Source organism: Bos grunniens, chromosome 9 (genome assembly GCF_055505025.1).
Source record: "Bos grunniens cultivar Pamir isolate PY7600 chromosome 9, Bosgru_T2T1.0, whole genome shotgun sequence".
In the NCBI taxonomy this organism is placed as follows: Eukaryota; Metazoa; Chordata; class Mammalia; order Artiodactyla; family Bovidae; genus Bos; species Bos grunniens.
This window is the reverse complement of record NC_141173.1, coordinates 68,419,680-68,434,943: the sequence shown is the minus strand read 5'-3', so window position 1 is coordinate 68,434,943 and position 15,264 is coordinate 68,419,680. Positions and strand designations below refer to the sequence as shown.

At 37.6% G+C, this 15,264-nt stretch overlaps 1 protein-coding gene across 3 annotated transcripts in view; it reads right to left on the bottom strand.

Annotated features, from left to right (window-relative positions):
• LAMA2 (laminin subunit alpha 2) overlaps positions 1-15,264 on the bottom strand; it is a 707,472-nt gene that overhangs the window by 286,522 nt on the left and 405,686 nt on the right. For 2 of the 3 annotated variants that reach the window (XM_086317878.1, XM_086317879.1), the window contains exons 15-16: positions 7,225-7,336; positions 1,054-1,167 (exon numbers count right to left, since the gene is read on the bottom strand). In XM_086317878.1, coding sequence (XP_086174004.1) covers positions 1,054-1,167; positions 7,225-7,336 — 226 coding nt within the window. Of the gene's footprint in view, positions 1-1,053; positions 1,168-1,345; positions 1,400-7,224; positions 7,337-15,264 lie in introns of all 3 variants that reach the window. The other variant, XM_086317880.1, reaches the window with a different exon arrangement.

The window sequence follows — 15,264 nt, the reverse complement described above, 5'->3', positions numbered from 1 at the left end:
GATCCACAAATTAAGGCTATCATGCTTTATCCTGCAATGCAATTAAACAAAATCTGCTATAGAGAAAACAGAAAGAGCATCAATAAAACTAAATGTCAAATCACATTGAAACAAAAGCCCTGAATTTTCATTTTGGATTTTTCCCAGAAGCTTTTAAATGGAAGAAAAAGGGTAGGGGAGGGGGAAGAATGAGCAAGAGAGAGAGAGAACATTAAGAAATACAGATAACAGAGGCTGCCTTAAATTCTACAGGGAAATGAGAATATGATATCCTCCTAAATTGGCACCATTTCAAATTGTGTTTCTGCAAGATTAATGAAATGAGAAGTGTTGTTTCAAGCTTCATGTCATGTCAGACAATATAAAACTAACATGCCCTTGAGTTAATCAGAATGGTCTATTCAGCGTAATCTCCAATCCAAAAGCTTCTTAGCAGGATGGAAAGTGCTTCACCCTCTGTAGAGCTTTTTTTCTGGTTATAGTATTGACTTAATAGAAGGAGTAAGCAGCTCTGGTGACTATGTATTGCACATATTTATTATTTTTAATTTACACACAATGTTTTGAATTTAGTTCAATGCTGAAATTTTCCAAAAAAAAAGAACGTAGTATGCCCTCATTTTCAAAGTGAAAAAAAGTGTAATTATGCCTATTACAGAGCTTATATTTTATACTTTTCATATTATGGGGTTACAAATCATTTCCTGTTACAGAAATGCAGTCATTTTTTGGGTAGAATTACATAAGAGATTGAAACCATATATATTTGTGGCAGATATGTATCACAGTCATTAGTTATGTTTTATTATGATATATCTGATCTTAATTCAATCCTTAGACTTATGTGAGTAAACACTTTCTAATGCTTGTCAGTCAGGAAGACCACATATGAAAGAACCTTCTCAGCTTCCAACTCAGTTCAATATAAAGATCACCATCAAATCCCTTCTTGACTCAAGTGTTTAAGGTCCCAAAGGTAGTAATTGAGTTGCAGGGCTTATTGAGCTGATTTCAGCCCTGTCAATCAGCAACCCCAATGGAGAAAGCACTTACCAGGCATTCTCCGGTGGTATCATCACAGGATTCCGCGTGACCAAAGCACTGACAGGGTTCACAGAGGCCACCAAAAATAGTGCCGTTAACTCGTCTGTGCCTAGGCCAACAAGACTGAAAGGAAAATACGGTCTCAAGTTAGTCTCAGGGATTTTTTTTAAAGCTTACTTTTGTCTTTAGCAGATAAACATATTTAGGTAGCAAACCCAGAAGATGTGCATGTCAAAGCATTGCCATTATGGAAATATGGCTACCAGAGCTATTCCTCCTGACATGGGGGCTTCGTACTGACCTTAGTGTTATTGGCAGGTATGAGATTAGAGGAAGCATTAACTTGATGACTCTTCTGAAATAGCAAAATAAAGCAGAGATATAAAGAATTGAATCACGACAGTCTCAAAGTAAAAAGCACAGACAAGAAAACAGAAGAAAAAGTATTGAAAAAAAGCAGCCAACATAAATGGGCTCTTCAGAACCTCAGCCTACTAGAGCATTTAATGTCCTGTCCAAGGATTGTAGATCCTCTGGAATGTCTTCCCTTTCTCACACGCAAACTGCCCTTAACTCCGTCACTTCCAGAAAATCTTTGCAATTGTCTGGAAAAAAGGTAGCACTCATCTCACATTTGATCACCTACATGGCTGACTTGTGCACATATATAATTTATAGTTCTCATTCTCAACTTCCTCCACCCTATTTTACCTTCTCAAATTTACACAAAATAGTTTATGATTTATTTACCATACATTCCTTAGATATTTTATTTTATGGTTTTATTCTACTAGAACTCTAGTTATATCCATCATTCCTTTTTAAAGTGTAAAACACTTTCTCATACAAGAATAGAATTCTGATTCAAAAAAGGATATTTGGGTCACAGAGCATCTGTGTGTCAGGGCTGGCTTTCAGTTCACTGTCATGTTTAAGCATCCCTTCTGCGGGGGTCACTCTCAACTGGACAGGGTACAAAATAAAGGGGGAAACACTGCTGCCCTGCAGGAGCGTATGATCTCCCTCAAGTTAAAACTGCATTTTGTGGGTTATTTACTATATTTCTGGATGGTTAACTACAACACAGTATATCATGAAAAGGCCTTTTTTTTCCTAGCTGAGAGTGGAAACAAGAGAGAAACCACTGAGGTAATAAAGAATATAGAATTGTGCTGTGTATTGTTGGAAAGGTTCCTTCTGCCTCAGGATATGAGGATTCTTAAATTTGAACATCAATAGCAAAGACATAAAAAAAGGATGATCTGACACTTGATATCCTAAAGGAAAACAAAAGCAACTTTCTTCTTAATTTGGGCAGTATAGAAAAGAAGGTGTCAATTTTCTAACCCTTTCTAATAATTTTTACTCATTAAAAATGTTGTCACCCTAGACTCATTACAGAATAGATTTTGTAATGTAATATATATTTCTAAAAACTGGTGAAGCTATATATTCAGAAGCGAGTAGAAATTAAGGGTGTTGCTAATAGGGAGATAATTGACTTTCTGTTTTGAGGAAAAATATTCATAGAATTGTCATTAATAAGATATATATTATATACAGGTATACATATATAATATATAAGGTGTGTGTGTGTGTATATATATATATATATAAAACAAGGCATATATATATACACACATATATATCTGCAAATATATTACTTATCCTACATCCTCTTTAAATTTCCCAACTCTTAGACCTCTTTCTTAGCCAGTGATTTCATCTCATTAGTCACAGAGAATACTGAAGGCAGTGGAAACGATCTTTCCACTACCAAGTACACAAGCACAAGCCCATATTTCCGTTAGTCATATTTCCCTCTGGAACAATGGGGATGAGGCATGCAGAATTCCTCATACTCTCAAAGGATTATCACCACACTTGTAATTGTTTTCCCAATATACCCACTCAGTGCTGCATCAATAATATCTTTCCTTTCCATTAGATCATTACTATCAACTCGAAAATATGACTTGTATCTCTGTAAAAAATTAGCTAACAGGAAAAAAGACAAAAATACTCTCTTAATATCCCATAACTTTCAGTTACCTACCTATTTTTTCTTTTAGGTAAGTCTGCTCTAAAATATCTTTTCTTTCTCACTTCCCTTCAGTGGTTCACTCCATCCTAGTCTGTCTTGTGCCATAATCACTGGGTTAAAACCACTCTTGTCCATGCCACCGAATTCCAGGGAACCAAATCAAATGAACAATTCTACAGTTAACATTTTATTTGATCTCTCATCAAGCTATGGTTTAGCTGATTCCTATCTCCCTCAAAAGCCCTCTTCTCACAGCTTTCATGATGCCACAGTTCCAGGTTGCTGCCCCTCTCTTTGCTGTCTCCTCTGCTTCAACTCGCTTCTCATGGTCAGGAGCTCTTGGGGGCTTAGTCATTTTCTCTTTTTTCCTCCACACTTGCTCCAAGGTAACTTTATTCAGCTGTCTAGTTGATGATTTCTTCCAAATACATATCTCTAGACCAGAGACAGATATTCTGAGGTCAAGACCTACATATTCTAACTGGACATTGACAATATACTTCATAGCTCTTTCAAACCTAATATTTCTAAGATGGATTGTTGATTTTATCATCCCCACCACAGGTGTTCCTTCCCTCAGTTTTCCTCAGCTAAGTAAACAGCACCACATTCAACTGCTCCAACTTGACATCTGACTCATTCTCAAAATCATTATTACTTTCAATGTTCCCGTGGCATGTCTATCAGTAAGACTGATTGGTTCTACTACCAAAATCTATTTAAAATAAACAACATGTCTTTTCACATCCTCTGCCATTATCCTAACAAACCTCTATCATCATTACATTCTAACAAAACAGCATATTAACCATTTTACTTCCTGCCATCCCTGCCATGTACAGTATGTTCTACACACTGTAGTTATAGTGACTTTTTTAAAAAAAAATTAACTCAGATCATGGTATCATATCAAATGGCAACCTACTCCAGTCTTCTTGCCTGGAAAAATTCATGGACAGAGGAGCCTGTTGGCCTAGTTCATGGGGCTGCAGAGAGTCAGACATGACTGGGCAGCAGGAGCAGAACAGTTTTCTCCCCATTGCATTTAGAATAATACTACAGATTTTTAATCATGCAAAGCTCTGAGTGGTTTGGCTCCTCCAGGCATGTCTCGTGCTATGCTCCCCTTGCTTATTAAGCTCCAGCCACACATGCCTTCTTTCAGGTCCTTGCAGATCCCAAACTGTGTTTCACTTCCTCACTGGTTCCCTTTACCTAAGAAGACCCTAGAGCTCAGTTTAGTCATATAGTCCCTTCCATCTCATCTTCCTACACTTGTTCTCAGAGCCTCTATCAAGGCCCCCTGCTTATTGTCTTCATGGAATTTATCATATTTATTTAAATTTTCTTTCTGGCATACAGTCTAGTCTACCATCAAATGTAATGTCCTTGAAGGTCATAGACTGTATGTGTATTGTTCATCACATTACCATCCATATCAAGAGTTTTGATCATCTTAAAAACTACATGAAGTAGTTAATATTTCCACCATTTAGAATAGGAAGCTGAGATTTTAATTAAAACACTTTTTTAGTACCTAATTTTGCTTTCACTTCCTCATCCGTCCCACTTGTTAAGTGAAATGAACTATGACAATTCTAGGAAAGAATGAAAATATTTGAAAAATAAAATGTGTAGGGATTTATAAAAAGTATAAATGATTAAAAAATTCTGGATCAACATTCACGGCCCCCCAAAAAACAGAAAAGAATGATTTATCATGGAATCATATAATCTGTTTTAGGCAAGCTAGAATTAAAATGTTAATACTTAGGCCACCTGATGTGAAGAGCCAGCTCACTGGAAAAGACCCTGATGCTGGGAAAAATTGAGGGCAAGAGGAGAAGGGGGCGACAGAGGCTGAGATGGTTGGATGGCATCACGGACTCAATAGACATGAATCAGCAAACTCCAGGAGACAGTGAGGGAAAGCCTGGTGAGCTGCAGTCGCAAAAAGACAGACATAACTTAGGGGCTGAACAACAACAACAATGGTGTTTGGAGTTTACTCAGCTTTTAAAGGATTTGGAAATATCAGTGGTAACAAAACTAGAATGTCTGCCCTTTCAAACTCAGTAAAAAAGCAAATGAAATCAGGAAAAGATATGGATAGATAATAGTGAGCTAAGGGACAGGAAGCTTCAATAAAGAAAAGAAAGGATTATTAGAGAGTAGAAGAAATGAAGAAGCCTGAGAGAAACTCCAGAGTTTCAGAGTTCCTTGTCTTCTGATTTGGTTAATTTCTTTTATGGATTCCAAGGTAACTATATTTATCCATTATTGTGTGAGAAGCACAGGAAGCTTTTCTTATCCTTCTGTTTCTTTGTTCTGACTCTTCCACACCCACTTGCTTCTCTCTTCCTACCTAATTGTTACCATTATTTAGTTTCCAAGTTGAGATTTTTCCACCTCAGAACATTTTCTGTGACATCTCTCTCCACTGGAACCGATCACATCTTTGAAAGATTATTGCACTCATGTTCTGTACCACTTATTGGTGCCTTAATTCTATAGGGCTGTGATCCCATTTATCATAAGTATGTGTTCTGTCTTACTAAACAGACTGTTAGCTCCTTAAGAACAAGGACTGTGATGTAATCTTGATAATCCCCCTCAGCATCTAGGGCAGAATTTACCAAAGATTCTCAATAAATATTTTGGTGAAAGAAAAGAAGAAACAAAATGCATCAGATCAGATCAGTCGCTCAGTCATGTCCGACTCTTTGCGATCCCATGAATCGCAGCACGCCAGGCCTCCCTGTCCATCACCAACTCCTGGAGTTCACTGAGACTCAAAATGCATAGCCAATGAAATAATTCTAATACAGACAATTTTAGATTCAATGGGCATTTGAAATTTGTACAGAAGATGATGAAGAGTACTGAGAATCACCAATGTGGGAATAAGTGTGAAAGTAAGAATATAATAAGAGTAGTTTATTTCAGTTGAAATAAGAACTTAGAGGTTCAAAGAGAGCTTTCTGGTTTGAAATACAGACTGCTAGGTTCTTAATCAAAGAATATGCTTTATCAAATACAACATAAATTTTACATGTGAAATCAAATTTGGGTTGACAGAGCTAATTCATTTCCATTATTATTTCTGTATTCTCTGTATGAATTTTAAAAAAGTGACGGCAAATTACATTTAGTTTTATTTTTAGATAGGTGAATCCAAGCTCAGTTAAAGAAAACACGTCTGACATGAATATGACTCTAAGCCCTGTGTATCCTCTGGAAGCATGCATTATTTTAAAGTACAAGAGAACTGAAAAGCAAGACCTAGGGTATTTCTGTAAATGGTTTAATGGATTAGTGTGCTGAAGTGGAACATCTTGGTACACTCAGATGATTCCTTAAAGGCACCATTTTTAAAGAATTTAAGCTCCTATTTATATGCAAGCCATGCCCTCTATCAGGGAAATGGCACTTATATTTTTTGAGCAGATTTCAAGTAAAATCAATTTTCAAACTACCTAAAACATACATAAAAGTAAATAAAAATTATTACCTTAGAAGGACACATTGCAATATTAAGTAAGGAACATTAATCTAGAATACTGAGACAACAATAAATATCTCAAACTTTAGGCGCTAAACAAATCAAAGACCTGTAGAAAACTTTCCGAATCAAGGTATTTCTTCCATATATTATGTTCTTGACATTTTAAAGACTGAGTCCTTCAGATGATTGTGAATTGGTTGTATTCTTAGGAATAAAGTAGAGAAAGAATGTAGTACATAGGATTAAAACATGGAGAAAGTGAAAAAGAAAAGAAACGGTGCTAAATTCCTCTCAAGCGCTCAGGTTTCCACCTGAGAAGGAGAAATATATTGAAATAGTATTCCACCATCATTCATCCCATTTTATCAACAGATTAAAGAGAAACCAAAAACTTCCAAAAGAATCAGATTTTTAGCTATTATGTCATAAGGAAAAATATGATTTCAAGATGACACCATATGAGTAACACTCTGACAGTCATGACTTTTGGCAGACATTGAAGTTCTTCAAGTAGTAAGACGCTATCATTTGTGCAATCCTTGATGAAAAAACTAAATTCATTTTAGAATCGTCTAATAGTTAATGCTGAAAGAACTTAGAATGTACTGAAGCTATATTCTTGCAAACTTACTTCACAGGAGGAGCCAGTATACCCTGGCGGACATTGACAAACTTCCACGGCTGTTGCAAAGCTTCCGTCAGGAGAAATGGGGACTGCAGATTCAAGGTTAACAGAGCTCAGCCTGAGCAGAAGGAAAAAGAGATGGTAAATAAGTAAACAAGCTCCTAGGTGTTACGTCTCTTGAGGAACAGTATATATATGAATATAACTTGAAGTTCTGGTCATTCATCATATTAGGCAAAGTCAGCCCAGTTAAAAGTGCTCATAACCAGTACCACAATCAAATGCTTAAAAAGATATATGACCATTTTTGCTCATTTCTTGGTTTTTGGCTATATGTTTTCCCTATTTTTTATTTTTTTGAGTTAGTTTAAAACCATAGTTGAAGGAATTTTTAAAACAGGAAATATTCATATTACTGGTTTATTTTTCATAATTAATCTAGAAAAGCAGAGGGACACAATATTCAGTCCAATATTTTAAATTCAAACAAAAATAGAAGCAAAGGAAAATAAAAACGTAAATTATTTTTGTTGCCTTTTCTCAGAAATAAATCTGCATTTTAATAGGTAAAAGTGAAACTTAATAAAATCTTGTTATATTAGTTAGATCTATTTTCCTAAATTGTTTTAGGCCTAAATTAAATTCACTGCTTTCTGTATTTATGAGTTTCATTTTATTGGTACTTCTGTACAGATCTGGTGATTTTAACAGAGAGATTTGGTATCACTCGTTATTTTGAGAAACAGTTGATTTGGCCAAATTGAAACTGCCATTACATAAAATGGTATATATGTACGCTGTATGTATGTATTTCTTCCAAAATATGCAACCAATATACATTCACAATTTAAATAAATGTCATCAATGTCTTATTGGCTTTTCTTTTTTTTTTTTTTAAAGGAAATACAAAATCTTCATTATTAAGAACACAAGCTCAAGAGCCAGAGAGATCAAGATCCACATGCTGTCTCTGACATTTACCAGTCCCATAGCCTGGGAGAAATGACTTAACATCTCTAGGTCTCAGTTGTCATCTATGTATCAGAGATAATATAAGAGTGCATACATAATGAATTGATTAAAGGGTTAAATGAAAGAATGAATGTAAAGTTGTTGATGTAGTACCTAACTCATGTATGTGGTTATAAAATGCTAGGTATTTTATTAATATACATTAACTGTTGAAATAGGATCAAAATACAAAAAAATAAAATTTCTATGACCTAAACTAGATTTTTGTCATTTTAATGTATTAAAATAAATTTTAAATCAACTCTAAAAGCATAAAATTAAATAACTGATATTGATTCATAGATAATTATTACTTTATAAAATAATTGATAGATCTCCATAACATCTAATATGCCATTATTTAACTATAAAAAAGATACAGTGACTCTTGCTAGGACATGCATTTTTAGTTGCTTCCATAAGAGTGGTGGTAGATTTTTACTGATTGGTGATTCACAATTACCGAAGACCTTGCCAGTTTGAGAATCTATGTTGTAATCAAGCCAGAGAACAAAGTTAATAGGCTCATTGAATATACCTTCAAAAGTGATCATCTTTAAGCTATAAGTTTTCTGGCAACAAGTTTATAAAATCTCTACTTTCATCCTGATTTTCCTAACCCTAGAAGCTTGATAGGGGCTTCCCTGGTGGTTCAGGTGGTAAAGAACGTGCCTGCAATGAGGGAGACCCAGGTTTGATCCCTGGAAGGGATCCTCTGGAGATCTTACCAGTCCTATAGCGTGGAAGAAATGACTTAATATCTCTAGGCCTCAATACTGTCATCCGTGTAACAGAGATAATACAAGAGTCCATACATAATGAATTGATTAAAGGATTAAATAAAATAATGAATGTAAAATTCTTGATGTAGTACCTAATTCATGTATGTGGTCATAAAATGCTAGGCATTTTATTAACATACATTGACTGTTGAATCAAAATGACTACATGAATAAGCTACAGGAAGATCCCCTGGAAAAGGAAATGATGACCCACTTCAAGTATTCTTGCCTGGAGAATTCCATGGACAAAGGAGCCTGGCGGGCTACAGTCCATGGAGTCATAAAGAGTTGGACATGACTGAGCCAGTAACAACAACAACAAGACTGGATAATACCTTGGAATATGTTTAAGTTCATACATAATTGAGAAGTAGAAAAGGAAAATCATCTTGAAATCGTAGAAAACAGACATTTGGATGGGAATGCTGTAGGTGCTGGGTGCTAGCTGGCATTCTCTAAAGACAAGCAAATTATATTTACCTACAGATTGACTCATTCGACACCATTTTTTGGATGCTTTCTTCTCTGGGGGCACAGTTTAGAAAGCTTGGCAGAAGGTTCTAAACTGGCAAGCATTAAAAATCACTGTTTTGCAGCATTTGGGTTACATAGAGATTTAAATAAATTTTCAGTCATTTTTCTCCCACCAAATAAACTTGTGTATAAAGTGTCACTGGCACTATTTTTTAATTGAGATGAATTCCACATAACATAATCATTTTCAGTTCAGTTCAGTTGCTCAGTCGTGTCCGACTCTTTGCGACCCCATGAATCACAGCACGCCAGGCCTCCCTGTCCATCACCAACTCCCAGAGTTCACTCAGACTCACGTCCATCGAGTCAGTGATGCCATCCAGCCATCTCATCCTCTGTCGTCCCCTTTTCCTCCTGCCCCCAATCCCTCCCAGCATCAGAGTCTTTTCCAATGAGTCAACTCTTCGCATGAGGTGGCCAAAGTACTGGAGTTTCAGCTTTAGCATCATTCCTTCCAAAGAAATCCCAGGGCTGATCTCCTTCAGAATGGACTGGTTGGATCTCCTTGCAGTCCAAGGGACTCTCAAGAGTCTTCTCCAACACCACAGTTCAAAAGCATCAATTCTTCAGCGCTCAGCTTTCTTCACAGTCCAACTCTACCATCCATATATGACCACGGGAAAAACCATAGCCTTGACTAGACAGACCTTTGTTGGCAAAGTAATGTCTCTGCTTTTGAATATGCTATCTAGGTTGGTCATAACTTTCCTTCCAAGGAGTAAGCGTCTTTTAATTTCATGGCTGCAGTCACCATCTTTAAGGTGTCATTTAATACATTTATAATGTTGTACAACCACCATCTCTGGTTCTAGACATTTTCATTAGCTCTCCCTTCCCCCTCTACAATAAAACCCTGTGTCTATCATGCAGTCACACTCTATTCTATTCCACCATTTCCTCAATTCCTGTCAACCATGAATCTGCTTCTGTCTCCATGGATTTACCTATTCTGGATATTTCATACAAATGGACATATATAATATACGACTTTTTGTGTCTGACTTCTCTCTGTTAGCATGGTGTTTTCAAGGTTCATCTATGTTGTAGCACATATCAATATTTCATTTATTTTTATGGTAGTGATATTCTAAAGTTGCTCAGTCTTTAGCATGCATAAATACTTTCTTAATTTTTTGTTTATTAATCTTATATTGATTGTCCTGGGACTATATCTATATGTATATATATAGTCTGACTCATTGTGACGCCATGGACTGTAGCCTACCAGGCTCCTCTTGTCCATGAGATTTTCCAGGCAAGAGTACTAGAGTGGATTGCCATTTCCTTCTCCAGGGGATCTTCCCAACCCAGGGGTCAAACCTGTATCTCCCGCATTGCAGGCAGACACTTTACTGTCTGAACCACGAGGGAAGCCCAATATTCTATTACTGTGGTATGAATATACCACATTTTTTTATCCATTCATCTGTTGATGGATGTTTGGCTATTATTACTCTTTGACTATTGTAAATATACTGCTATAAACATTTGTGTATAAGTCTTTTTGAGTACCCATTTTTAATTCTTTGGGGTCTATAAATAGGAGTGGAATTTATAAATGTGGCAATTCTTAATACAACATAAGGTTTGCAAGAGTTACTAAAATAAAGATACTACTTATTTATGTTAACATGAGTTTATAAGCTAGTTCTTAAGAAAAGAGATTCTGATGTGTCATCTCTAAACCTAGCCTGATCACCTCAGTACACACTCAACACATTTTTATTGGATGGATGAATCTATGGATGGATAGAAGATTAGATGACGAGTGGGTAGACAAAGAGACAGATGGATAAATGGATGGATACAAGACTAAAAACACATGATAAATGAAAAAATAAATGGATAGAGGAATGGAATGAAATTATATTACGAGTAGTGAGTAACATACTCCAAACCAATGCACTGAAGTTTAACATCTATATTTAAATGAATAAAATAAGAGAAATGAAAGAAAAATTACTTCTTTGATCTAATAAAAAAGATAAATTGAAAACTGTTAGTATTAGGACTTGAGATCAAAGGCCAGAACTCATCTGAATTTATTGTGACATCTAATTGCCTGCAACTAATGGACTGTCGCATGACAAACATATTTCTGATCACTTTAATTTCAGAATTAGATGATTTCATGTTTATTATACTAGTTGAATACCAAACCACCTGAACTGCCTCTTTAGAAACCTATATGCAGGTCAGGAAGCAACAGTTAGAACTGAACATGGAACAACAGACTAGTTCCAAATAGGAGAAGGAGTACGTCAAGGCTCTATATTGTCACCCTGCTTATTTAACTTACATGCGGAGTACATCATGAGAAACCCTGGGCTGGAAGAAGCACAAGCTGGAATCAAGATTAGTGGGAGAAATATAAATAACCTCAGATATGCAGATGACACCACCCTTATGGCAGAAAGTGAAGAGGAGCTAAAAAGCCTCTTGATGAAAGTGAAAGAGGAGAGTGAAAAAGTTGGCTTAAAGCTCAACATTCAGAAAATGAAGATCATGGCATCTGGTCCCATCACTTCATGGGGGATGGGGAAGGAGTGGAAACAGTGTCAGACTTTATTTTTCTGGGCTCCAAAATCACTGCAGATGGTGATTACAGCCAGGAAATTAAAAGATGCTTACTCCTTGGAAGGAAAGTTGTGGCCAACCTAGATAGCATATTCAAAAGCAGAGACATTACTTTGACAACAAAGGTCCATCTAGTCAAGGCTGTGGTTTTTCCTGTGGTCATGTATGGATGTGAGACTTGGACTGTGAAGAAAGCTGAGCACCGAAGAATTGATGCTTTTGAACTGTGGTGTTGGAGAAGACTCTTGAGAGTCCCTTGGACTGCAAGGAGATCCAACCAGTCCATACTAAAGGAGACCAGTCCTGGGTGTTCATTGGAAGGAATGATGCTAAAGCTGAAACTCCAGTACTTTGGCCACCTCATGCGAAGAGTTGACTCATTGGAAAAGACTCTGATGCTGGGAGGGATTGGGGGCAGGTGGAAGAGGGGACAACAGAAGATGAGATGGCTGGATGGGATCACTGACTCGATGGACGTGAGTTTGAGTGAACTCCGGGAGTTGGTGATGGACAGGGAGGCCTGGCGTGCTGTGATTCATGGGGTCGCAAAGAGTTGGACACGACTGAGCGACTGAACTGAACTGAATTGATACTAGTTGATAGTGAAAGGACAGGGAAGCCTCGCATGCTGCAGTTCATGGAGGCACAGAGTCAGACACGACTTAGTGGCTGAACAACAATAATAGTTGATTGGGCTTTCGAGGTGATGCAAATAACCTGCCTCACAATGCCAGAGACAAATAGAAGATTCCCTGGAGGAGGGCCTGCCAAAGCACTCCAGTATTCTTGCCTGGATAATCCCATGGACAGAGGAGCCTGCTTGGCTACAGTCCATGGGATCTCAAAGAAGACACAATGGAAGAGACTTAGCATGCATGCATACTAGTTGATTATCATATAAAAGACTATCACAGCTTACTAACCAGGAGCCTGGTCAACTGTATATAGATATAGTCCCAGAACAATCAATATAAGATTAATAAACAAAAAATTAAGAAAGAGTATTCATGCATGCTTAATTGAACTATTTTGAATCCTAAAAGATGATGCTGTGAAAGTGCTGCACTCAATTCAGTTCAGTTCAGTTGCTCAGTCGTGTCCGACTCTTTGTGATCCCATGAACCACAGCATGCCAGGCCTCCCTGTCCATCACCAACTGCCAGAGTCCACCCAAACTCATGTCTATTGAGTCAGTGATGACATCCAACCATCTGATCCTCTGCCGTCCCCTTCTCCTGCCCTCAATCTTTCCCAGCATCAGCGTCTTTTCAAATGAGTCAGCTCTTTGCATCAGTTGGCCAAAGGGTGGAGTTTCAGCTTCAACATTAGTCCTTCCAATAAACACCCAGGACTGACCTCCTTTAGGATGGACTGGTTGGATTTCCTTGCAGTCCAAGGGACTCTCAAGAGTCTTCTCTAACACCACAGTTAAAACGCATCAATTCTTCGGCGCTCAGCTTTCTTCAGAGTCCAACTCTAACATCCATACATGACTACTGGAAAAACCATAGCCTTGGCTAGACAGACCTTTGTTGTCAAAGTAATATCTCTGCTTTTTAATATGCTGTCTAGGTTGGTCATTAACTTTCCTTCTAAGGAGTAAGCGCCTTTTAATTTCATTGCTGCAATCACCATCTGCAGTGATTTTGGAGCCCAGAAAAATAAAGTCAGCCACTGCATATGCCAGAAAATTTGGAAAATTCAGCAGTGGCCACAGGACTGGAAAAGGTCAGTTTTCATTCCAATCCCAAAGAAAGGTAATGCCAAAGAATGCTCAAAGTACTGCACAATTGCACTCATCTCACACACTAAGAAAATAATGCTCAAAATTCTCCAAGCCAGGCTTCAACAGTTTGTGAATCATGAACTCCCAGATATCAAGATGGATTTAGAAAAGGTAGAGGAACCAGAGATCAAAATTGCCAAGATCCATTGGATCATTGAAAAAGCGAGAGAATTCCAGAAAAACATTTACTTTTGCTTTAACTATTCCAAAGCCTTTGACTGTGTGGATCACAACAAACTGGAAAATTCTTCAAGAGATGGGAATACCAGACCACCTGACCTGCCTCCTGAGAAACCTATATGCAGGTCAGGAAGCAATAGTTAGAACTGGACATGGAACAACAGACTGATTCCAAATAGGAAAAGAAGTATGTCAAGGCTGTATATGGTCACCCTGCTTATTTAACTTCTATGCAGAGTATATCATGAGAAACGCTGGGCTGGAAGAAGCACAAGCTGGAATCAAGATTGCTGGGAGAAATATCAGTAACCTCAAATATGCAAATGATACCACACTTACGGCAGAAAGCAAAGAAGAACTAAAGAGCTTCTTGATGAAAGTGAAAGAGGAGAGTGAAAATGTTGACTTAAAACTCAGCATTCAGAAAATGAAGATCATGGCATCTGGTCCCATCACTTCATGGCAAATAGATGGGGAAACAATGGAAACAGTGAGAGACCTTATTTTGGGGGGCTCTAATTTCACTGCAGATGGTGACTGCAGCCATGAAATTCAAAGACACTTGCTCCTTGGGAGAAAAGTTATGACCAACCTAGGCAGCATACTAAGAAGCAGAGACATCACTTTACCAATAAAGTGGTGCCATCCGTCTTGTCAAAGCATTGGTTTTTCCAGTAGTCATGTATGGATGTGAGAGTTGGACTATAAAGAAAGCTGAGTGCCAAAGAATTGATGCTTTTGAACTGTGGTTTTGGAAAAGACTCTTGAGAGTCCCTTGGAGAGCAAGGAGATCCAAGTAGTCCATTCAAAAGGAAATCAGTCCTGAATATTCAGTGGAAGGACTGATGCTGAAGATGAAACTCTAATACTTTGACCACCTGATGTGAAGAACTGATTCATTTGAAAAGACCCTGATGCTGGGAAAGATTGAATGTGGGAGGAGAAGGGGACGACAGAGGATGAGATGGTTGGATGGCATCACTGACTCAACGGACATAAGTTTGAGTAAGCTCTGGGAGTTGGTGATGGACAGGTCAGCCTGGCATGCTGCAGTCCATGGGGTCGCAAAGAGTCAGACACGACTGAGCAACTGAAATGAACTGAACTGAAGTTGCTTCAGTCATGTCCGACTCTTTGCGATCCTATGGACTGTAGTATCAAAGGAGAAGGAAAAGG